Source organism: Pan troglodytes, chromosome 19 (genome assembly GCF_028858775.2).
Source record: "Pan troglodytes isolate AG18354 chromosome 19, NHGRI_mPanTro3-v2.0_pri, whole genome shotgun sequence".
NCBI classification, from domain to species: domain Eukaryota; kingdom Metazoa; phylum Chordata; class Mammalia; order Primates; family Hominidae; genus Pan; species Pan troglodytes.
The window spans coordinates 23,731,411-23,756,403 of NC_072417.2; the positions used below are offsets into that span (position 1 = coordinate 23,731,411).

Here is a 24,993-nt window from a genome sequence, read left to right on the forward strand (position 1 = left end):
TCTTGCCCATGAGTTGGGAGAGTTTTCCCAACTCCTCCTTCCAGAAAGGAAAACAAGGTTGGCAACTTGGTATAATTAGACCTTTTACACCCCACCCATGCCTCTTGTCCACCTCTAGTCCGAAAATTGGTACAGAGAAGTCACAGCAATGAAGAGTTGCTTGGCAACAAAATTTTATTTTACTTTTTGAGATGGAGTCTCGCTCTGTCACCCAGGCTGGAGGCAGTGGCGCGATCTCGGCTCACTGCAAGCTCCGCCTCCGGGGTTCACACCATTCTCCTGCCTCAGCCTCCCAAGTAGCTGGGACTACAGGCGCCCACCACCATGCCTGGCTAATTTTTTGTATTTTTAATAGAGACAAGGTTTCACTGTGTTAGCCAGGATGGTCTTGATCTCCTGACCTCATGATCTGCCTGCCTCGGCCTCCCAAAGTGCTGGGACTACAGGTGTGAGCCACCACGCCTGGCCACACTTGGCAACAAAATTAAGTAGTTTGAGATCATATCCCAAAGTATAAAATAAATACCTGTAAGTCCATGCTGATATAAATGGATGAATGAATAAATAAAGGAGAATAGGCAAATCTCCCATGCAGAAGAATTCCAAATAAACTGCCGGGCGCGGTGGCTCACGCCTGTAATCCCAGCACTTTGAGAGGCCGAGGCGGGCGGATCACAAGGTCAGGAGTCTGAGACCATCCTGGCTAACAAGGTGAAACCCCGTCTCTACTAAAAATACAAAAATTAGCTGGACATGGTGGCGGGCGCCTGTAGTCCCAGCTACTCAGGAGGCTGAGGCAGGAGAATTGTGTGAACCTGGGAGGCAGAGCTTTCAGTGAGCCAAGATTGTGCCACTGCACTCCAGCCTGGGCAACAGAGCGAGACTCCATCTCAAAAAGAAAAAAACAAAAACAAAAACCTGTGTAGATATTCTGCCCTTAAGGAGGTAGAACATAATTCCCCAATTCTTAAATGTGGGCTGCACACAGTGACTTCCTTCCAAAGGGTCCAGTACAGAAAGAAGAAAAAAGAGTAACTTTACAATGGAGAAGTCTGGCAAAATTTACCTCAGTCAGGTGATCAAAGTCAGCATGAACCCTTCATAAGATGTGGCAAGAATGGCACCTGACCTCTGGTCTTCCTCTCCAAAACCCAGAACCTCAGTCTAATCATGAGGAAACATCAGACAAATCCTGATAGAGGGGGATCCTACCATATGCCTACCCGGTACTCCCCAAAACTGTAAGGTCATCAAAAACAGGGAAGGTCTGAGAAACTATCACATCCAAGAGTCAGGATGATTGTGAAATGGGATTCTGAGGGGAAAAGGACATTAGGGGGAAACTGAGTAAATCTGAATAAAGTATGGAGTTTAGTTAATAATGATTCATTGTGACAAATGTACCATACTAACATAAGGTGTTAATAATAGGGGAGACCACACCTGTAATCCCAGCCCTTTGGGAGGCTAAAGTAGGAGGATCACGTAAGTTTGAGACCAGCCTGGGCAACAATAGTGAGACCTTGTCTCTGTGAAAAATTAAAAAATTAGGCCGGGCATAGTGGCTCACTCCTGTAATCCCAGCACTTTGGGAGGCCGAGGTGGGCGGATCACGAGGTCAGGAGATCGAGACCATCCTGGCTAACATGGTGAAACCCCGTCTCTACTAAAAATACAAAAAGTTAGCTGGGCGTGATGGTGGGCGCCTGTAGTCCCAGCTACTCGGGAGGCTGAGGCAGGAGAATGGCGTGAACCCGGGAGGTGGAGTTGGCAGTGAGCCAAGATCGCACCACTGTACTTCAGCCTGGGTGACAGAGTGAGACTCCGTCTCAAAAAAAAAAGAAAAGAAAAGAAAAGAAAAATGTAAAAATTAGCCAGCCATAGTGGTGCTGCCTGTAGTCCCAGCTACTTGGGAGGTTGAGGCAGGAGGATTGCTTGAGCCCTGAAGGTCGAGGCTGCAGTGAGCTATGACTGGGCCACTGCACTCCAGCCTGAGTGACAGAGAGAGACCCTGTCTCAGAAAAATTGCTGGGCATGGTGGCTCATGCCTGTAATCCCAGCACTTTGGGAGGCTGAGGTGGGGGGATCACCTGAAGTCAGGAGTTTCAGACCAGCCTGGCCAACATGGTAAAACCTCGTCTCTACTAAAAATAAAAAAATTAGGCTGGGCACGGTAGCTCATGTCTGTAATCCCGGCATTTTGGGAGGCCGAGGCGGGTGGATCACCTGAGGTCAGGAGTTCAAGCCCCGCCTGGCCAACATGGTGAAACCCTGTCTCTACAAAAAATACAAAAATTAGCCGGGCGTGGTGGCAGGCGCCTGTAATTCCAACTACTTGGGAGGCTGAGGCAGGAGAATCACTTGAACCCAGGAAGCAGAGGTTGCAGTGAGCCGAGATCACACCATTGCACTCCAGCCTGGGCGACAAGAGTGAAACTCCATGTCAAAAAAAAAAAAAAAAAATGAGCTGGCGTGGTGGCGTGTGCCTGTAATCCCCAGCTTCCGGAGGCTGAGGCAGGAGAATCTTTTTTTTTTTGAGACGGAGTCTTGCTCTGTCGCCCAGCGCCCAGGCTGGAGTACAGTGGCGTGATCTCGGCTCACTGCAACCTCTGCCTCCTGGGTTCAAGCAATTATCCTGCCTCAGCCTCCTGAGTACCTGGGATTACAGGTGCGTGCCACTACGCCCCGCTAATTTTTGTATTTTTAATAGAGACGGGGTTTCACCATGTTGGCCAGGCTGGTCTCGAACTCCTGACCTCATGATCCGCCCACCTCGGCCTCCCAAAGTGCTGGGATTACAGGTGTGAGCCACCGCGCCCAGCCGGCAGGAAAATCTCTTGAACCTGGGAGGTGGAGGTTGCAGTGAGCGGAGATTGCGCCAGCCTGGGCGACAGCGAGACTCCAGCTCAAAAATAAATAAATAAAATAATATTAACTGGGAAACTGGGTGTGGGGTATGTGGGAACTCTCTGTACTATCTTTGCAATAAATAAATCTATAAATTTAGAAGTCTAAGGCCGGGCATGGTGGCTCACGCCTGTAATCCCAGCACTTTGGGAGGCCAAGGGGGGTGGATCATGAGGTCAGGAGATTGAGACTATCCTGGCTAACACGGTGAAACCCCGTCTCTACTAAAAAAAAAAAAAAAAAAAAAAATTAGCCGGGCGTGGTGGCAGGAGCCTGTAGTCCCAGCTACTTGGGAGGCTGAGGCAGAAGAATGGCATGAACCCGGGAGACGGAGCTTGCAGTGAGCCGAGATAGCGCCACTGTACTCCAGCCTGGGTGACAGAGCGAGACTCCGTCTCAAAAAAAAAAATTTTAGAAGTCTAAAAGTATATAAAAAAGAAAAAAAAAGCGAAAAAGAGTTGCCTGAGCCCTTTTGTGGCCACCCAGCACTGGCAGGGCAGTTAGGCAGGAGCAGCAGGGGGTGGAAAAGAAAGGGAGGCAGAAGAAGCAGGAGCTGCTTTATTTCAGAACAAGGTACAATAGGCCACACCTCTGTCCTGCACCTGGGAACCTTGGGCATGGATGAGCAGAGCAACCACAGGTCTGAAGAGACAAAGCAGAGGAAGCCTGAGCGTGCTTCTCCCCTGTGTGGAGGGGCAGGCCGCCATTGTTGTGGTGTGGCTCCTTTCATCTCCTCAGCTGTCCAGGGACTAGGGTATGAAGGGACAAGAAAACCAGGCCCAATATCCTCTAAAATTAAGCTGAGGCAGGAGAGGGACACCCAAGGCGAGGGTGACAGGCCTTTCTTGTTGGCTGGAGAGCCAGTCTCCGGCCGGATCCTGGTGCCAACGGCAAAGAAAGGCCCAAAGTGAGGGCAGCGCAGAGATGAGGGGGCTCTCAGGGAAAACACCCAGGGTGGGAGCAACCACAGAAGCCCCCCCGCTGTGTCCACTCTCCAATCATGCTGGCCTTCTTCTCCCCCTTGGATGTGACCAGACACATGCCCAGAGCTGCCTGCTCATGGTGGGTTGTCCTGCGTTGGGGCAGTCTCAGCTACTGGTCCCACAGAAGAAGTCTTCAGGAAGCTCACTCAGGAGTCCATCCAGGTCATCTACAGAGAGGGGAATGATGGGTAGCCTTAGTGACAACATCAGCGTTCCATGTGACTCAGGTCCAAAGTTTCTGCCCTTCAGGAGGGCCTGGACCTGGCTGTATAGCTGGGCAGGCGGCTCCTCCAGGCAGTGGTACCCATGCCAATGGGCCTGAGGCTGGCCTGACTTCCATCTTCCCTCTGCTCCCCTTGTACCCGTACATGACAAAAGGCAGGGGCGTAATCCCTGGGCCATTCTGACGAGGAAGAGGATTCCCCTGAGCCTCACTGATTCCTCTCCTTCCATCCAGTCATAGTGCCAAACAAGAAGGCTTCAGAGGTCACCTAGTGCAACTCTCATTGGCTGAAGGAGAAAGAAAGCTGGGAAAAGCCATCAGATGTGTTCAGAGTTACACAGTTCCTTAATTGGCTTCTCATCTGACAGTGGAAAATATCACCCCCTTCCTCAAAGTGCCTGTGTAAGACTACAGTTCTCAGATGTGGTACTTATGTCCGAGAACTTGGACACAGCTGACCTCGATAATCCCTAGCAATATTATTTACTAGCAGCAGCTAATACTGACTGAGTGCTTGCTCTGTGCCTCAATAAACATTCATAGGTAGGGCATCTCCAGTTAGCTCCTGTTATCAACCCCACTTTACCTGAAACAAACTTTCTTTTTTTTTTTTTTTTTTTTGAGACAGAGTCTCACTCTGTCGCCCAGGCTGGAGTGCAGTGGCGTGATCTCAGCTCACTGCAAGCTCCGCCTCCTGGGTTCACACCATTCTCCTGCCTCAGCCTCCTGAGTAGCTGGGACTACAGGCGCCCACCACCACGCCTGGCTAATTTTTTATATTTTTAGTAGAGATGGGGTTTCACCGTGTTAGCCAAGATGGTCTTGATCTCTTGACCTTGTGATCCACCCTCCTTGGCCTCCCAAAGTGCTGGGATTAGAGGCATGAGCCACCATGCCCGGCCCACCAGCCCTAACATTCTATAATCAACTCTCTGTCACTACCAGCAACCTTCTGGTGATGCCTTGGCTTGTCTCACAAAGAAAGAGTGCAGGCTTCCAGGCAATGCAAGATTCCAGGATAAGAGACATATGCTTTTTCACAAGATATAATGGCCTTTGTGGTTTATCCATTGGTATACTGTGAATTAGGTAGTGTGAGAACACCTATCCATAATTGTGGGTGGAAACCTACCCAGGTGCCGGGGCAAGAGACTGAAGGCACAAACTGTTCCAGTATAATAAAGAAAACAGAATAAGAAAAGTTATACTAGAAATAGGATATAGAGATGATTATATATGGATTTTTTTTTATTTTTGAGACGGAGTCTTACTCTGTCGCCCAGGCTGGAGTGCAGTGGCACGATCTCGGCTCACTGGAAGCTCCGCCTCCTGGGTTCATGCCATTCTTCTGCCTCAGCCTCCCAAGTAGCTGGACTACAGGCGCCCGCCACCACGCCTGGCTAATTTTTTGTGTATTTTTAGTAGAGACGGGGTTTCACCATGTTAGTCAGGATGGTCTCGATCTCCTGACCTCGTGATCCGCCCACCTTGGCCTCCCAAAGTGCTGGGATTACAGGCGTGAGCCACCGCGCCCAGCTATATATGAATATTACCAATCATTAGTTTTTAGTACTAATCTCTGTATTATCATTATAACCGAGAAAAAAAACAGCCAGTACAGAGTCAGGAGCTGAAGGCACATTGTGAGAAGTGAGCAGAAGACAAGAGTGAAAGTCCTCTGTCATGCCCTGATAAGGGCTGCCTGAGGACACCTTGGTCTAGCAGTAGCGCCAGTGCCTGGGAAGGCACCCGTTACTTAGCAGACCTCAGTCTTGTGGTAGCGCCAGTGCCTGGGAAGGCAACTGTTACTTAGCAGACTGGGAAAGGGAGTCTCCCTCTCCTTGGGGGAGTTCGAGAACACTGCTCCACCAGCTCTTGTGGGAGGCCTGACATTAGCCAGCCCTGCCCACAATCATCTGGAGGCTTCAACGTCTCCCTGTGATGCTGTGCTTCAGTGGTCACGCTCCTTGTCCACTTTCATGTTCCGCCTGTATACCTGGTTCTTCTTTTAAGTTCTTGGAAGATAGCAGTAGTGAATTAGTGAAAGTATTAAAGTCTTTGATTTCTCTGATAAGTGCATAGACAAAACGCTGACATATGCTGTCCTCCCTCTCTGCTTCAGCTACCACAAAGGGAAAGGCCCCCATCACGTGGACACGTGACTTGCTTGACTTACTCAATCTTTTGAGATGACTCACACTCCTTACCCTGCCCCCTTGCCTTGTATACAATAAATAGCAGTGCATCCAGGCATTTGGGGCCACTACCGGACTCCACGCATTGGTGGTAGTGGCCCCTTGGGCCCAGCTGTCTTTCCTACTTTCTCTTAGTCTTGTGTCTTATTTTTCTATAATCTCTTGTCTCTGCATACGAAGAGAAAACCCACAAGGTCCAGTAGGGCTGGACCCTACATCTGGCACCCAACTCTTGTCTTCTGGTCACTTCTCACAATGTCCCTTCAGCTCTTGACTCTATATTGGCTGGTTCTTTTCTCAGTTATAATAATAATACAGAAATTAGTACTAAAAACTAATGATTGGTAATATCCATATATAATCATCTCTATATCCTATTTCTAGTATAACTTTTCTTATTCTAACTATTTTCTGTATTATACTGGAACAGTTTGTGCCTTCAGTCTCTTGCCTCGGCACCTGGGTAGGTTTCCGCCCACATATAATCCTGTGAACTTTGGGGCCAGACAGGATTGAATTTTTGGAATTGAAAAGCTAAAGACCAGGCTGGGCACGGTAGGTCATGCCTCTAATCCCAGTACTTTGGGAGGCAGAGACAGAAGGATCACTTGAGCCCCAAGAGTTCAAGACCAGCCTGGGCAACATGGCAAAACTGTCTCTACAAAAAATTTAAAAATTGCTGGGCATGGCCGGGCGCGGTGGCTCACACCTGGTAATCCCAGCACTTTGGGAGGCTGAGGCGGGCAGATCGCGAGGTCAGGAGATCGAGACCATCCTGGCTAACACAGTGAAACCCCGTCTCTACTAAAAATACACAAAAAATTAGCCGGGCATGGTGGCAGGCGCCTGTAGTCCCAGCTAATCAGGAGGCTGAGGCAGGAGAATGGCATGAACCCAGGAGGCGGAGCTTGCAGTGAGCTGAGATCGCGCCACTGCACTTCAGCCTGGGTGACAGAGCGAGACTCCGTCTCAAAAAAAAAAAAATTGCTGGGCATAGTGGCACATACCTATAGTCCCAGCTACTCGGGAGGCTGAGGTGGGAGGACTGCTTGAGCCTGGAGGCCGAGGCTGCAGTGAGGCGTGTTCATAACACTGCACTCCAGCCTGGGCAACAGAATGAGACCCTGTCGCAAAAATAAAAATTAAAGTAAAAAAAGCTAAAACTAGATCCTGAATGGTGTTAGTTTCACCTGGGTGATGCTGCCTTCTGAGGAAGCAGCTGGCCCAACCACAAGGGGTCTGCATTTGGGCCTCTCTGGTTTGTAGCCTGGTTTTCCCAAAAACCAGTGGACGTCTTGACTCCTCAGCACTCCTCTAAGCTTACTCAGGATGGGAAATCTGCCTCTGTGGTCTGGTCATCAGCCCACAGAGGACTCAGAGTGTGGCATAAAGATAGCGCCTGTCCATCTGGACAGGGGATGGTGATGTTTCCTCCTTGTGGCTGATGGCACATAACCTGAAAATGGGGGAAACCTGTGGATGACACTTTGTTTTACATGGCCCCATCACACTGTTAACGAGTTTGTGGCCTGCAGCCTTGCCAAACAAGACACTGTATCTGATTTCTGTAAGATTATATAAGAGCCAAAGATTCATGGAAAGAGGAACAAGATATAGCCAGGAAGATTCTGGTTCAGCTATTCAACAGGAAATAGAACCTCTCTTGCTCCCAGATGGGCTGACTGCCTTACCTGCTTCTGGGAGTTCTTCCTCAGGGGACGCCTCTGCCTCCAGGTTCTGTGCTGTTCTGAAGCCTTCCTCGGGCTTTGCAGCCACATCATGCTGGAAGCTCCCTGAATCCTGGGGACAGAGGATCTGGTTACCAATGCCTGTGTCCCTGAAATCCCTTCAGATGGCACCACCTCTACCCAGACAACCTCAAAGGAACAGTGTGGGGCTCAGGAAAGAAACATGATGGGGCCAGGTGTGGTGGCTCACACCTGTAATCCCAGCCCTTTGGGAGGCCGAGGCGGGTGAATCATTTGAGGTCAGGAGTTCGAGACCAGCCTGGCCAACACGGTGAAACCACATCTCTACTAAAAATACAAAAACAGAGCCGGGCATGGTGGCACGCGCCTGTAATCCTAGCTACTCGGGAGGCTGAGGCATGAGAATCGCTTGAACCCAGGAGGCAGAGGTTGCAGTGAGCCAATATCGTGCCACTGCACTCCAGCCTGGGTGACAGAGTGAGACCCTTGCTCCAAAAAAAAAAAAAAAAAAAGAAAGAAACATGATGGAAGAGTATGGCAGGGGCCAGCCACCCAGGCCCATGCTGAAGGGAGGCAGCTGAAACACCAAACACCCAAAGCAGCGGATAATAAACAAAACAAAAAACAAACCTCTTTTGGCTGATTTGCTTTCCTAGTTCTGTTGGTATCTAATGTTTTAGAGATTCTCTATAACTAGAGCAGAGAGTGAAGAGGCCATTCAGAAATACATTGAAGAGTTAGCCTGAGGTTTAAAATTAGCTGTTAACAATCCCCAAAGGAATATATAGCTAATATAGGGGCAGGTAATTAAAACTGGTAATTAAGGCCAGGCACGGTGGCTGATACCTGTAATCCCAGCACTTTGGGAGGCCAAGGCAGGAGGATCACTTGAGGTCGGGAGTTTGAGACTAGCCTGGCCAATATGGTGAAACCCCATCTCTACTAAAAACACAAAAACTAGGCCGGGCACGCCTAGTTCATGCCTATAATCCCAATACTTTGGGAGGCTGAGGCAGGTGGATCACAAGGTCAGGAGTTCGAGACCAGCCTGACCAACATGGTGAAATCCCGTCTCTACTAAAAATACAAAAAGTAGCCGGGTGTGGTGGCACACACCTGTAATCCCAGCTACTCAGGAGGCTGAGGCAGGAGAATCACTTGAACCCGGGAGGTGAAGTTGCAGTGAGCTGAGAACATGCCACTGCACTACAGCCTGGGTGACAGAGTGAGACTCCATTTCAAAAAAAAATTAAAAATAAATACTGGTAATTAAATGGTTAACCATGGTTAGTCCTAGGAAATAGGAGTGGGGAAGGGTAGGACCCATTTTTTGCTTATTCTGTGCTATTTTGATTTATTTCAATAAGTATAGATAATTTGAAATTTAAAAGAAAAATAGGCCGAGCACGGTGGCTCATGCCTATAATCCCAGCACTTTGGGAGGCCAAGGCAGGCCGATCACCTGAGGTCAGGAGTTCGGGACCAGCCTGGCCAAAATGGCAAAACTCTGTCTCTACTAAAAAATACAAAAAGATTTAGTTGGGCATGGTCCCAGCTGTTCGGGAGGCTGAGGTGGGAGAATCGCTTGAATCTGGAAGGCAGAGGTTGCATTGAGCCAAGGTCACGCCACTGCACTCTGGCCTGGGTGACAGAGCAAAACTGTCTCAAAAAAAAAAGAAAAGAAAAGAAAGAAAAAGAAAGGGTTTAGAAGTGGGGTGATTTTGAGAGAATGTGGAGGGGCTAAGGGGAAAGATGAGGAAAATGGAAGTGGAAAGTTGGAGCTTAGATGAAAACCTCTGTCTAAGATGACTAGAGGTCATCAAGTCAAACGTACTATAGATGAAGCTGTTGCAAGGGAGGCAACAGGACTTGCCCAAGGTCACAGTACACGTTTTCAGTACACAAGATCCCAGGAAGGTGGTGGGGGCAGGGCATGTCAAGCCCAGGCTCTACACTCTCAACCTGGAGTGGATCTGCCTGGAAGCCCATGCTTACCTCCCATAAATGCCAAATGCTCGTCTCGGTTCCTAAAGAGGATGTCCCCACCAGTGCTCTGTGCAGCTTCCCCCTAATTTAGCAGAGGCAGATGCCAAGAGGGAAGACACAGAGCAGGTGCTGGCTCACCTGACAGGCCATTTGTAGCTCACTGTTCTCCACACTGCCACCTGTAGCAGATCTGACCCTCGGTCATTTACTGCCACCACCCCCTGGTGGGCCCTCCACTTGTTTAGTTCTCAAGTGACTCCTATCCTCTCAGATGTTCAAGCCTGCCATCAGATGCTCAGGGATCACCAAGAAGCCAGCTGCTCCTCTAGGTACTGTTACTGAGCCATCTGCCAGGCGGCTGGATGAGGGATAGGAGATGGTCCTGTCCCCAAAGATACCTTTTCACCTCAGAGCACCTGCCCCCTTCAGACCTCTGCTCCCCAGGGTGGAAGAGAGGAAGAATTCAGAAGATCCAGGCAGAAGGAGGGCCTTACCAGTCCCCCGTTTCTTCCTGCTCCTCTTACCTTGGGGAAGGGCTGAGATGGCTTGAGGAAGCTCCCATCCCCAGAATCCGGGCTGTAAATATGGACCAGGTTGTTGGGTGTCACGTTGAGGTAGTGATTTCGAAGTGAAGGAGAAAACACTCCAATCTGGAGTCAAGGAAAGGGAAGGTCAGTGTCCTGATGGAGCACTGGGAGCTGCCAGATGGACACCTGGCTCCCACCTGCCTTTCACTTGGTGTCCTCTGCCTAGCCTTGGTGCCAGAAGAGAACCATTTGCCACAATCTCCCCTTAACACAACCCTCCATCCCTATCCACCCTGAAGAATGGGGGCCAGCTCAAGGACCACAGGCCTTCCCTCAGCTCAAGCCAGGGCCTAGCAATGGTTCAGCCACTCCGTGCCTGGTGTTGTAGAGGAAGGCAGCCAAACAGGTAAGGAGACAGACACTGAGGGCTCTATCCGGGGGGCAGTGGTGTGGAGAGCTGCTCCCCATACCTGCTTCAGCAGCAGCACTGAGCCAGGCTTCAGCTCATTCTGGCGCGTCTCCAGCAGCAACCTGTGCACCGTCCCCTGCATCTCTCCTGCAAATACCACATGGCCCATCAGTCTCGGGGTCAAGGGCAGCACAGCGACTGGTATGGGCCCTGGCTGGGAAGTGGGCTGCTCACTGCCTCAGTTTTCCTGTCTGCAAAGGGAGAGGGTGATTCCACCTCATTTCCTGGCCTCAATGGAGCCCACTCACCAGACAACCTAGGACCTAATTCCTTACCCGTGGGGTCCTTGAAAACCACACTGGCGTCCATTGTGCTCCGAGTCAGGGACTTGATCATCACCGCCATGTTGGGGACCTTGTTCCTAGGAAGCTGCTTCAGGGCTGCCTGCTTACAAGGAGAGGCATATGCTGAGCCTTCCACGGCCCACTTGTGACTTCCCAGGTCTCCAAGTGTGCCAGGGCAACCGGGGTTAGGAGGGGTCAGAGTATAGTTATAGTGATGATCTTCTTTGTGGAGGACAAGGAGGTACCCCATCTCTCTCTGGCAGACCTAGAGCTGGGAGGTCCTTCATTTCTCTCCCCTGCCTCCGTTCTTTTTTATTTTTTGAGACGGAGTTTCGCTCCCAGGCTGGGTGCAATGGCACAATCTTGGCTCACTGCAACCTCCACCTTCTGGTTTCAAGCGATTCTCCGGCCTCAGGCTCCCGAGTAGCTGGGATTACAGGCGCCCACCACCACGCCTGGCTAATTTTTGTATTTTTAGTAGAGACAGGGTTTCACCATGTTGGCCAGGCTTGTCTTGAACTCCTGACCTCGTGATCCACCCACCTCGGCCTCCCAAAGTGCTGGGATTACAGGCATGAGCCACCGCACCCGGCCTATTTTTTCATTTTTGAGATGGAGTCTCGCTCTGTCGCCCAGGCTGGAGTACCATGGCACGACCTTGGCTCATTGCAACCTCTGCCTCTGGGTTCAAGCGATGCTCCAGCCTCAGCTTCCTGAGTAGCTGGACTTACAGGCGTGTGCCACCAAGCCTGGCTAATTTTTGTATTTTCAATAGAGGGGGTTTCACCATGTTGGCCAGGCTGGTGCCCTGGCCTCGAACTCCTGACCTCAAGTGATCTGCCCGCCTCAGCCTCCCAAAGTGCTGGGATTACAGGCGTGACCCACCCCGCCTGACCTGTTTGGTTTTTGTTTTTTTCTTGAGTCGGAGTGAAACTCTTATTGCCCAGGCTAGAGTGCAATGGCACATCTTGGCTCACCGCAACCTCTGCCTTCCAGGTTCAAGCAATTCTCCTGCCTCAGCCTCCTGAGTAGCTAGAATTACAGGCATGTGCCAACACGTCCGGCTAATTTTGTATTTTTAGTAGAGACAGGGTTTCTCCAGGTTGGTCAGGCTGGTCTTGAACTTGCGACCTCAGGTGATCCGCCCGCCTTGACCTCTCAAGATTATAGGTGTGAGCCACCACGCCCGGCCTTGGGTTTTTTTTAAAGGAGACAAGCTCTCGCTCTATTGCCCCGGCTGGAGGGCAGTGGCACAATCATAGTTCACTGTAGCCTCAACCTCCTAAGATCAAGTGATCCTCTGGCCTCAGCCTCCCTAGTAGCTGGGACTATAAGACATGTGCCACCACATCCAGCTAATTTTTTTGTGTGTGTATTTTTTTGTAGAGACAGGGTCTCGCTTTGTTGCCCAGGCTGGTCTCGAACTCCTGACCTTTGTGATCCTTCCACCTCAGCCTCCTAAAATGCTGGGAATACAGGTGTGAGCCACTGTGTCCAGCACTTTCTTTTGTTTATATGTGTTTACACAATGTTCCATCATAACAGTCACAGGCAGGGATATGTTGGCACATGTACTGGCATGTCTCTGCACACAACCCTTAACCACTAGGGAGATTTGAGGGTGGCAATGTGCTCACCCCACCCCATCCAGCGCCTGGAAGTGCAGAGGCATACCATAACCCACTCTCTCCTTCCACCTGGGCCCAATCCTATGGATGACAGTGAAAAGGTAGGTAAGTGGAAGATACAACCAAAGGGGCTTCGTGCTGCTGCTTGTATAGGGTACGAGGGAGCAAACAGCCCCTTCCTAAGGTGGAGTAGGGCAGTAGGTCAAAGAGAGGGAGAAAAATGGTCTTTCCTTTGGGTCTCAGCACCCAGAATCCTTACCTTGCGCAGCACCATGACAATGCTGTAGGTACAGAGGAAGCAGCTAGGGTCTCTCTCATCCAGGCCTAGCGCGGATTTCATGGTCAGCCAGGGCCCTCGCCCAAAATCCTCCTCCACAGATGCCTGGGAACTAGCAACAATCTGGTACCACAGAGCAGAGGGGGAGCCTGTATGAATAGGTCTACCTTGCTACAGACTCTTGATTGAAACAGGGTGGAAGGGTGAGAGAGGAAAGGCAAATCCCCTCGGAAAAACTGTAGTACAATGGCCACAGTCTCTCCTCTCATTTATCTCCAAGGCCAGAAAATGGTATGTGACATCTTTTTTTTCTCTTTTTCTTTTTTTTTTTCTGATTGCTTTGGCATTTGAAGCACGTGAAAATCTTGTCGCGTATCACAGGTTTCATTCAGCAGATACTCTTTTTTTTTTTCTTTTTAAAATCAGGTCCTGTCTGCAGGACTAGGTATGAAAAACAAATTTTTAATAAAATCAGCTCCTGGGCCAGACGCGGTGGCTCACACCTGTTATCCCAGCACTTTGGAAGGCCGAGGCGGGTGGATCACCTGAAGACAAGAGTTCGAGACCAGCCTGGCCAACATGGTGAAACCTCGTCTCTACTAAAAATACAAAAATTGACCGGGCGCAGTGGCTCACACCTGTTATCCCAGCACTTTGGAAGGCCGAGGCGGGTGGATCACCTGAAGACAAGAGTTCGAGACCAGCCTGGCCAACATGGTGAAACCTCGTCTCTACTAAAAATACAAAAATTGACCGGGCGCAGTGGCTCACACCTGTTACCCCAGCACTTTGGGAGGCCAAGGCGGGCAGATCATGAGGTCAGAAGATGGAGACCATCCTGGCTAACATGGTGAAACCCCGTCTCTACTAAAAATACAAAAATTAGCCAGGCATGGTGGCACACGCCTGCAGTCCCAGCTACTCAGGAGGCTGAGGCAGGAGAATAGCCTGAACCCAGGAGGCGGAGGTTGCAGTGAGCCGAGATCACGACACTGCACTCCAGCCTGGGCAACAGAGCGAGAATCCATCTCAAAAATAAAATAAAATAAAATAAAATAACATAACATAAAATAACATAACATAAAATAACATAATAAAATAAAATAAAATAAAATCAGCTCCTGACTTTAACTGCATTGAAGCAGAAGGCTATCTACGCTTCTTTTTTGTAAGACTCAAAAAGTCTTAGGGGTAGGGACCCACCACTTATATTTATAGGCTTCCAGAGTGGCTTAGCCATTTTGAAACCAGTCATATTCTATTTGGCATGCTTCTAGCTTTAACAATTAACCTTCTTACATTAATACATGCTTTGAATCCAGAGAGTATCTGCTGCTTTGGATCTGAAATGGACTGGCAGATCTGCGGAGCTACAGCAGAGAAAAAATACTGGGGAGAATTAAAAGCAAAACTGGGTTTGAGGGCAGAGCAGGTCAACCAGAACCCCCAAGGAGAAGGGAAGCAGGGTCTCACCCACCAAAGGGAACCCAGCAAAAGCAAGAGAAGGCAGATCCTTCCCAGCTCAGTTCTCAGAAACCTGAGAGGAAGGGCTCCTGAGACACAATCTCATAATACTTATCACAGTCTCCTCCCCCGGGGGAAGCTGGAGCTAGCTGGGCCTTTATTTCTTAGATGGGAAAGAAGGCTGGACCCATGGCATCAGATAATACGTACCTGGCACCAGGACAGGCCTCACTTAATGCCAGTAAAATTGCTGCCTCCCCCAACTACCTGCCTCAAATGCCTTTTAGTGTGTGACACCAGCAAACAGGCCTAGCAGCATCAGCTCTTGATTCTTAACTCCTGAAACACACAGGGACGCCCCTCACTCTCAAATCACACCCAGAAAGTTAACATTTGCATAAGTTACCTCTGTCTGGAATTTAGCCAGAGCACCATGGGTCGGAGTTTGGGGCGCGGAAACCATGATATCCTCCAGACTTCTCCCACTCTGCTAAGAGGGGAGGGAAGGAGAAGGTGAGAGCAAGCTTAGCAGCTGTTATTTACAAGTACAGCTTATTGTCTGGTTTACATAATGAGTTCAGGAAATGATCAGGGACTATTAACACATATTACATCTCTCCTAACAAAGTCTCAGGAGCCTCTTTGGCAGCTCAAAAAAGATACTTTGGGGATTGGTTTGAAAACGTGAGGAAGCCGGAGCTCGCCCAGGTGCAAAAACCAGGGCTGCCTGAAGGGGGCAGTGACCCAAATAGAGAGGCCCGGCTGGGCGTGGCGGCTCACACCTGTAATCCCAGCATTTTGGGAGGCTGAGGCGGGTGGATCACCTGAGGTCAGGAGTTCGAGACCAGCCTGGCCAACATGGAGAAACCCCCATCTCTACCAAAAATACAAAAATTAGCCAGGCGTGGTGGCCCATGCCTGTAATGCCAGCTACTTGGAAGGCTGAGGCAGGAGAATCACTTGAAGCTGGGAGGTGGAGGTTGCAGTGAGCCGAGATTGTGCCACTGCACTCCTGCCTGGACGAGAGAGCAAGACTCTGTCTTAAAAAAAAAAAAAAAGAAAGAAAGAAAGAAAGAAAAATTGAGAGGCCTGTGATGAGCAAAGGGGCAGCTTTCCCCAAGTCCTAACCCTTTCCTCCAGGGAGATCCAGCCCAGGAGGAACATAGACGGCCTCTTTGGATATCTGCTAACATGCTAGGGAAGAGCAAGTAACAGGCAGAAATTGTTTCAAACACCCTTAAAATGGGAGGAAGAGGGCACACCTATCACAACCAGTCCAGATCCTCAGAGTCCAATTATCTGGGATCTGATCCAAGACTAGTTTAATCCAAGTCTCACCAGGGCTGTCTCCTTTTCAGCCCCAGCTTCCCCACACCTGCCACAATGAACTGTTCTGTGGATCTGAGAGCACCTTGCTCTTCTGCCTCTGTGCCCTTACACATGCTCTTCCCTGCTTTCCCACTGCCAGAACATCCACAGAGCACAGCGCCCACTCCGCCACACACCTGTTAACCTCCTACTCATCCATCCAAAGCCCACTCAGCAAGCCTAAGGCAGAGCCAGTGTCTTCCCAGCACCCAGGGAATGACCCCTGTTCACACTGTGTGCTTTGTGCATGTTTGTTTGTTTACATCTGTTTCTTCCATTTCACTGTAAGTTCTTTAGGACAGGAACTATTTCTTTTAATCTCTGTATTCTCAGTTCCAAGCAAATTGTCCAACACATAAGACCTTAACAAATGCACAAGAATGACTTCCTGCCCTAGTGCACACCTGTAGTCCCAGCTATATGGGAGGCTAAGGCGGGAGAATGGCTTGAGCCTAGTTCATGACCAGCCTGAGCAACATAGCCAATCTCTAATTCTTAAAAAAAGGAAAAGAGGGTCTTCTTAAAAAAAGGAAAAGAGGGTCAGGCGTGGTGGCTCAGGCCTGTAATCCCAGCACTTTGGGAGGCCGAGGCGGGCAGATCACTTGAGGTCAGGAGTTCGAGACCAGCCTGGCCAATATGGTGAAACTCTGTCTCTACCAAAAATACAAAAATTAGCCAGGCATGGTGGCGGGGGCCTGTAGTCCCAGCTACTCAAGAGGCTGAGGCAGGAGAATCGCTTAAACCCAGGAGGCAGAGGTTTCAGTGAGCTGAGATTGCACCACTGCACTCCAGCCTGGATGTTGCAGCAAGACTCCATCTCAAAAAAAAAAAAAGGAGAAGAAAAAAGAAAATTATGATGTCCTCAGAGCCTTAAGCACTCCTTCACAGTGGATTTTCTAGCATTCAGTTCTTCCCTTTTATTTCTCCTGCAGCTTTGAAAAGCCTCTCTGCACTTCCTTCCTTCCTTCTCTGCAAGAGGGAAGATACGCTAGGGCTGGACAGTGCTGGAACCCTGCTTCTCTCCCTTGCCCACCAAATCCTAGAAAGCCAGCTCACTCACCTGGTGAGGCAGGATCCCAGCTGGGCCGGGGAAACGGCGAGTTTTGGCTCGGGTGGAGGGATGGGTGGGCTGCTGGGGTGTCCGGCTGGCAGCAGTGACTAGCTGCACCAGGTGGTTGGTGACTATGGGTGTCTGCAGAGCTCCCTGGGGACCCAGGGAGGAATGGGGACCTTTTGGGGTACCAACAGGAGACCCAATGGAAGACACTGGAGCTTGGGGTTGTAAGGGTATCCGAGGAAATAATCCAGAGCTAGTCCTTGAGGGAGTAGAACAGCTTGAGTTGGGAGTTCGAGGTCTGGGTAAATGAGCTTTGCCACTTAACCAGGAACTTGGAGACTGGAATGGCTGACAAGGGAAACGATTTTGAAGGCTGCTCTGAATGGTCCCTCTAGCAGCTTGGAGAGGCTGAAGTGCTTGAACAGGGGAGCGTTGTGGACAGACTTCCCAGTGGGGTTGCTGAGTGGGAACTGTTAAGGCAGTTGGAACAGGAAGGTGACCCACAGCACCAGGTCTCAAGGGGGGTCGTGGAGTCCTACATTGGATGACAGGATCTAGAGACTCATCCTGGGCGGACATGATACCCGCTTTGTGGGTGGCAGGCACAGGCCCCTTCTGGCAAGATCCACTCAGATCAACTACCCGGGCTTTTTTAGCCAATACTGAACCCTCCTGCTGCTGGGCAGGCAGGATTGGTATGGCCTCACTGCTGACTCCACATTCCAGCTCCATGCCAGGCTCCTCCAACTCCATGCTTGCCAGGACTTTATCAAATTCGTCTTGTTCAGGCCCCTCAAAGCCACCAACTTGCTGCTGTTGGCTCTCAAAGGTGAGTAGGGGGTATAAGGCTGAGGACTGAGGTCTTGCTGGCTCTCTGAGCACTTCTGTCACTGTCACTCTTCTCTGATTGCCAATCCAGCTGCTGGAAGTAGAGACAGGCCTTAGGGGAGCTGCTCCTATGCATGATGGACGGCTGTCGGCACTGGGCGTGCTGGAGGCAGGGAGGCAGAGGTCCAAGTCTGGCAGGCCCAAAGCCTCTGAGGGAGCAGTGGGGTGTAACAGCAGCAGCCTGGAGGACTGTGCCTGCACAGTCTCCTGTGGCCTAGAAGAGACAGGTCTCAGGCGCCCAGCATTCACAGGCAGTGAGCCAGTAAACCGGTTCTCTGCATCCTCCACAGCAGACAAGAAATCCTACAAGGAAGCAGAGATGGTAGGTCTTGGCATCTGGAAATCAAGAACCCCTCTTCTTTTACTGTTCAGGCACATGGCGTGTATGTTTGTGTGTAGATACTTGAAAGAAACCAAAGCACGAGGGTCGGGCATGGTGGCTCATGCCTGTAATCCCAGCACTTTGGGAGGCCAAGGTAGGAGAATCACTTGAGGTCAGGAGTTCGAGACCAGCCTGGCCAATGTGGCGAAACCGTCTCTACTAAAAATAAAAAAATTAGCTGGGCATGGGGGTGCACACCTGTAGTTCCAGCTACTCGGGAGGCTGAGGCAGGAGAATCACTTCAACCTGAGAGGCAGAGGTTGGCAGTGAGCTGAGATGGTGCCACTGTACTCCAGCCTGGGTGACAAAGTGAGACTCTGTCTCAAAAAAAAAAAAAAAAAAAAAAAGAAACGAAAAAGAAAAAGAAACCAAAGCATGAAAGCCAATAGTGGTGTCTCTTACCACCTCTGACCTCACCCATGGGCCTACACAAGGCTCTATCAAAAACACTCCAATCTAAGGCTAAGTCTTCAGGTAACCTCTTTCTTCAGTCTTCATGGGTGGGGAGAGGGGCAGTTAGAGGAGAACAGCAGGAGAAGCAAACGTTCCAGGGAACCAAGAAGTCAGACAAATCACCCTAGGTCACACAACAACCATCTCAAGGAGACCACTTTCTGGTGTCTGGCCTGTTATCTAAACAGGGATCTATCCAGCTGGTCATGCTGCCTGTCCTTAGCTCACTCCTCATCCCCAATACACACTCGTGTGCTCTCTTTCTCTCTCTCTTTCACACACACACACACACACACACACACACACACACACTACACAGAGATAGCTACCCTTCAGTAAGCCAGAGAGGACTTGGAGCCAGCAAAAAAGGCAGAAGTTAAATATAGCTTTTCAGGCAAGTTAAATAAAGTATGGATTCCAGTTGGGAAGCAAGGTGAGATTGACACCTTCAAGAGCAACAGACCTGTTCTGAGGGTGGTTTTGAGTCAGAACTGCTGATTTAACTGACAGGAGGGTCCCCACCACCCCCACCCTCTGCTACTGCACTGGATTGTCTGGGCTACAGAAAGGCTTTTTCCTGCTTTGTGTATTATTAACTGAGTCCCATACTCAGGCAGGACCACCACAGGACTCAACAATAATAATAATAACCAGAACTATAGCAGTAATAAAATCCTGATGACTCTGGAGGTTGATGATCTTTTTTCTCCCAAAGAGCTCACTCTCAGACTGACATCATCTGCTTTAGGAAGGGGGAAGGGACTGATCTGCCATTTTCAAGGAACAGAAACTTCAGCTGTCAGATTCCTTTACTCTAATTCCATTACTCACTTAGCAGTCCCATCATCACCTTGTAAGACCCAAGAGGGTCATTTTAACAGTCACTTTTTCAGCCTGTAATCACATATCTCCAAAGCTGAAAGACAAAGACAAGGACACATCTCCTTGACAAAACTGGCAGTTGTGAATTATTTGTAAAAGCAAAAATCAGGACGGGCCCCCTGGCTCACACCTGTAATCCCAGCACTTTGGGAGGCCGAGGCAGAAGGATCATTTGAGCCCAGGAATTTGAGACCAGCCTGGGCAACTTAGTAAGACCCTGTCTCTACAAAAAAACGAAAAATTAGCTGGGCATGGTGGCACACACCTGTAGGCCCAGCTACTGAGGAGGCTGAGGTGGGAGGATCACTTATGCCTGGGAGGTTGAGGTTGCAGTGAGCCGTGATTGTGCCATTGCACTCCAGCCTGGGTGACAGAAAGAGATCCTGTCTCCAAAAAAAGAAAGAAGTTCACACAGTGGGGGCTGCCGGGGGCAGGGAGGTGGAGAGCATCAGGAAGAATAGCTAATGCATGCTGGGCTTATTACCTAGGTGATGGGATGATCTGTGCAGCAAACCACCATGGCACATGTTTACCTATGTAACAAACCTGCACGTGTACCCCTGAACTTAAAATAAATGTTGAAGAAAAGAAAAAAAAGAAATATCCCTGGCTGGGCCATTCCCAGAAATTCTGATTTAATTGGTGTGTGGTAGAGCCTAGACAAGGGTAATTCTAACGTGCGAGCTTTGGATCTAGTCTCACCCCTCATCTTGTGATTAGACAGAGGGAAGGGAAGAACATCTGAGGCAGAAGAGCGTCCCTCATATTGTAGAAGAGAAAACAGAAGACCAGAGAATAAAGTAACTTGCCCTGATTCACATAGCCAATTGCTGACCCCTGGCCTCCTGCCATCCAGTAACTATGCTATCTCTTACATGGTTCTGGCTCTACATACACAGCCCTTCCCACCGCAAGTATGTTATCACAGAGGTGAATTAAATCAGCTAGATGACACAGCTTCCAGGAAAGAGCCCTTATAATTTAAAGGTATGACAATTAGGCAATTCATTGCTCTGGTTTTTTGTTTCTAAGACAGTTAAGTAGGTTGTTTACACTTCTCATCACTTCTCAGCACCTCACAGGCAAAAACATACACATGTCAACTAAAAGGAGGCTGGTACAGGCTAATCCAAAATGTTCTGAACCTGAGTGTTTACATTTTAAGACCTCGTCTGCCACCTCTGATCATCAACACTTCCCTACCTCATCTTCAAACTCCTCTTCCACAGCAAACAGCTTCTGCAAACTGCACGCCTGAAAAGAAAAAAAACCAACTGGGGTTGAGAAATACCATTTGCAAGCACATTCTGTCCTCACTCTGCTTCTTCCCAGCACTAACAATACCATCAGGTATATTGTTTTTTGTTTGTTTTTGCTACGGCTGGGAAAGGACTAAGGAATGAGAAGAAATGGGATTTCGTTAAAGACTTAAACAATCTAGGGCCGGGCGTGGTGACTCATGCCTGTAATCCCAGCACTTTGGGAGGCCGAGGCAGGTGGATCTCCTGAGGTCAGGAGTTCGAGACCAACCTGGCCAACATGGAGAAACCTTGTCTCTACTAAAAATACAAAAGTTAGCTGGGCATGGTGGCTCATGCCTGTAATCCCAGCTACTCGGGAGGCTGAGGCAGGAGAATCGCTTGAACCCAGGAAGCAGAGAGGTTGCACTCCAGCCTGGGCGACAGAGTGAGAGTCTGTATCAAAAAAAAAAAAAAAAAAAAAAAAGACACAAGTATTCTAAAAAACTTACTTAGCTGTGTGCAGTGGCTCATTCCTGCAGTCCCAGCTACTTGGGAGGCTGAGGTGGGTGGATCCCTAGAGCCCAGGAGTTTGAGGCTAGGCTGGGCAACATAGTGAGACCTGCCTCTTAGAAAAAGATTAAAACACTTTCTGCCAGGCACGGTGGCTCATGCCTATAATCCCAACACTTTGGGAGGCCAAGGCTGGTGAATCAACTGAGGTCAGGAGTTCAAGACCAGCCTGACCAACACGGTGAAACCCCATCTCTACTTAAAATACAAAATTTGGTTGGACATGGTGGCTCACACCTATAATCTCAGAACTTTGGGAGGTTGAGGTGGGGGCGGATCACAAGGTCAGAAGTTCGAGACCAGCCTGGCCAACATATTGAAACCCTGTCTCTACTAAAAATACAAAAAATTAGCTGGGCGTGGTGGTGGGCACCTGTAATCCCAGCTACTCAGGAGGCTGAGGCAGGAGAATCACTTGAACTGGGAGGCAGAGGTTGCAGTGAGCCGAGATCGCACCACTGCACACCAGCCTGGGCGACAGGGGAAGACTCTGTCTTTAAAAAAAAAAAAATTAGCCGGGCCTAGTGGAGCATGCCTGTGATCTCAGCTACTTGGAAGGCTAAGGCAGGAGAATTGCTTGAACCCGGGAGGTAGAGGTTGCAGTGAGCCAAGATTGCGCCACTGAACTCCAGCCTGGGCGACAGAGCAAGACTCTGTCTTAAAAAAAAAAAAGGAAAGAAAGATTAAAAAACTTTCTTGTAACATAATCCACTCAGAACCATCTGCACTAATCCTGGAAGGGAAGAAAGGGGGCAAAGGGAAGGCTGCCTAGGGGAGCAAGGGCAGTTCTCCAGGACTGTGCACATGGGCATAAACATTTTGTTTTTGTCTTTTGTTTTGAGACAGGGTCTTGCCCTATTGCCCAGACTGGAGTGCAGTGGCAAGATCATAGCTCACTGCAGCCTCAATCTCCTAGGCTCAAGTGACCCTCCCACCTCAACCTCCTGAGTAACTGGGACTACAGGTGTGCACCACCGTGCTCAGCTAATTTTCTTTTTTTTTTTTTCTTCCTGAGACGGAGTCTTGCTACTGGAATCCCAAGTAGCTGGGATTACAGGCCAAGCCACAATGCCTGGCTATTTTTTTTGTATTTTTAGTTGAGACAGGGTTTCACCATGTTAGCCAGGCTGGTCTTGAACTCCTGACCTTGTGATCTGCCCGCCTCAGCCTCCCAAAGTGCTGGGATTACAGGCGTGAGCCACTGCGCCCAGGCTAATTTTTAAATTTTTGTAGATATGGGGCCTCACTACATTGCCCAGGCTAGTCTTGAACTCCTGGGCTCAAGTGATCCTCCCACTGTGGCCTCCAAAGTGCTGGGATTATAGGTGTCAGCCACAGGCTGGGCATGGTGGCTCACTCCTGTAATCCCAGCACTTTGCCACGCCAAGGCGGGTGGACCACCTGAGGCCAGGAGTTCAAGAACAACCTGGCCAACAAAGTGAAACTTCGTCTCTACTAAAAATAGAAATAAGTTAGCTGGGGTGGTGGTGCCCGCCTGTAATCCCAGCTTGTTGGGAATCTAAGGCAGGAGAATTGCTTGAACCTGGGAAGTGGAGGTTGCAGTGAGCGGAGATCGCACCACTGCACTTCAGCCTGGGCCACAGAGTGAGACTCTGTCTCAAGAAAACAAACAAACAAACAAAAACAGGTGTCAGCCACGGCCCCTGGCTTGGGCCTAAGGATTTTGCGATATCCCAAAGGTTTCGCCTGACCAATCTTATGTCAAACATAAGAGAAACTACCATAAATCCAAACGTCCGCACAGTGGCATTGTTTCTGCAAATGAAGCCAGTAGTTTCCCTACCTAATCCAAGGCCCAAAAACTAGGGTCCCAGGAGAGTAGGATGCCCCAGTCCACGGTTCCTTCTTTCTAGCCAGCAGGGCTGCTGTAGCCAGTTCCTGATGAGTGTCAAACCCAGATCAGAGGTGGTGCCTAACCCCAGATGCCAGAGCCGCAGGAGCTACAGCTGGCGATACAGTTCCCAAGACTCTAAGGGTCAGAGTGAAACGGGTGGGCGGGAGACGACTGTTGCAGTGAGCAGAGATCACGCCACTGCACTCCAGCCTGGGCGACAGAACGAGACTTCGTCCAAAAAAAAAAAAAAAAAAGTGGAAAGTGTGGGGCGTGGAGGGGAAAGGGATGGACCCAAGCGGTAGTGACGTCTGAGCGCACTGGAAAGGGGGGTTTCCCAGGAGGGTAGGAAGGCAACAGGAGGGAAACTGAGGCCCGGGGGAGGAGAATGCTCTCAGGGTCTCCGGCGCGTCCATGACAAGCCCTGACGACAGCCCAGGTCTCCCGACTCCGCCGAACCCCCACCCAGACCCCGGTCCTGCAACTTGGGCGGGCGAGGGGCTGGAACCCCACGAGCAGTTCCGGAGGCCAGGGGGCCCTGCGGCCCGCCAGCCCCCAAGCTGGGCGCGGCATTACCATAGCGACGGCGGGTGGGCCTCGGCGGGGAGGTTGGCCCGGCACCCCGAGTCCGGGGAGTCGCCGGGGCCTTGGACACGACCCAGGTGGAAGTCTCGGACTCCGAGGGACAGTGCTTCCGGGCTGGGGTCAGAGGGAAGAGTCTCCGCGATATAGGGAAAGTCGCCGGGAGACTGGCGGCAGGCGCCTTAGGCCGCATTCGAAGACGCCGCCACTGGGGCGTCTCCGCCTTCTTAAAGGGGCAGGCATATTTCTTTCCCGCCGACACAAAGGGTCTTCTCACTGTAGTCTTCCGCCCTGGTCTTAAAGGGGAAACGGATGGGCTCTCGGTCGCCCCCAAGCGGCTCCTCTTCCCAGTTGGCTGGTTCAGCACTGGTTCAGGTGAGATCAAGCATCTTGGCCCCACGATGCCTAATCCTGCCCCCGCCCCTTTCTTTTCCGTTCTTTTTTTTTCTTTTCTTTTTTAAACCGAATCTCGCTCTGTCGCCCAGGCTGGAGTGCAGTGGCGCGATCTCGGCTCACTGCAACCTCCGCCTCCCGGGTTCAAGCGATTCTCCTGCCTCAGCCTTCGAAGTAGCTGGGATTACAGGCGTAAGCCATGGCGCCCGGCCTCCCTGCTTGACTTAATACTGCTTCAGAGCAAGACTGTGGCTTTTCACCTTTGTGAACCAGCATGTGGCACATTGAAGACACTCAGAAAATGAGTTTGTTTTTGTTTTGAGACTTACTTTACTCCCTTACCCAGCCCGGAGTGCAGCGGCACAGTCATGGCTCACTGCATCCTCCACCTCTTGGGCCCAAGCAGTCCTCCCACCTCAGCCTCCTGAGTAGCTGGGATCACAGGCACACACCACCAAACCCAGTTAACTTTTTTTTTTTTTTTGACACGGAGTCTCACACTGTTGCCCAGGCTGGAGTGCAGTGGCACGATCTTGGCTCACTGCAACCTCTGCCTCTCAGGTTCAAGTGATTCTCCTGCTTCAGCCTACCAAGTAGCTGGGATTACAGGTGCCCGCCACCACGCCCGGCTAATTTTTTTTTTTTTTTTTTTTTTGAGACAGTCTCGCTCTGC

General features: G+C 50.2%; 1 protein-coding gene across 17 annotated transcripts; it reads right to left on the minus strand.

Moving 5' to 3' along the window:
* Positions 1-3,451: 3,451 nt before the first annotated feature.
* HROB (homologous recombination factor with OB-fold) lies at positions 3,452-24,233 on the minus strand. Of its 17 annotated transcripts, none has more exons than XM_054671408.2 (11): positions 23,922-24,168; positions 20,886-20,936; positions 17,081-18,268; positions 15,059-15,142; positions 14,488-14,577; positions 13,171-13,311; positions 11,275-11,383; positions 11,001-11,086; positions 10,528-10,653; positions 8,000-8,108; positions 3,452-4,057 (listed from the first exon to the last, which is right to left on the minus strand). In XM_054671408.2, exons 1-11 carry the CDS (start codon positions 23,922-23,924, stop codon positions 3,996-3,998), a joined length of 2,049 nt encoding a protein of 682 aa, XP_054527383.1. In that variant the 5' UTR covers positions 23,925-24,168; the 3' UTR covers positions 3,452-3,995. The 17 variants fall into 17 exon arrangements, 13 of the variants coding, with proteins under 13 accessions (XP_054527383.1, XP_054527382.1, XP_054527385.1 ...); XM_054671407.2 differs by having other exon boundaries at positions 11,275-11,386; XM_054671410.1 differs by having other exon boundaries at positions 15,059-15,139; positions 23,922-24,164.
* Between the last annotated feature and the right edge of the window lie 760 nt (positions 24,234-24,993).

Excerpts from the sequence above, each read along its gene's own strand:
- HROB (XM_054671407.2), bottom strand. Across the intron at positions 14,578-15,058 it reads TGGCTAAATTCCAGACAGAG|TATTTTTTCTCTGCTGTAGC; the intron begins GTAACTTATGCA and ends AATTCTCCCCAG. Across the intron at positions 11,387-13,170 it reads TTGTCATGGTGCTGCGCAAG|CAGGCAGCCCTGAAGCAGCT; the intron begins GTAAGGATTCTG and ends TCTCCTTGTAAG.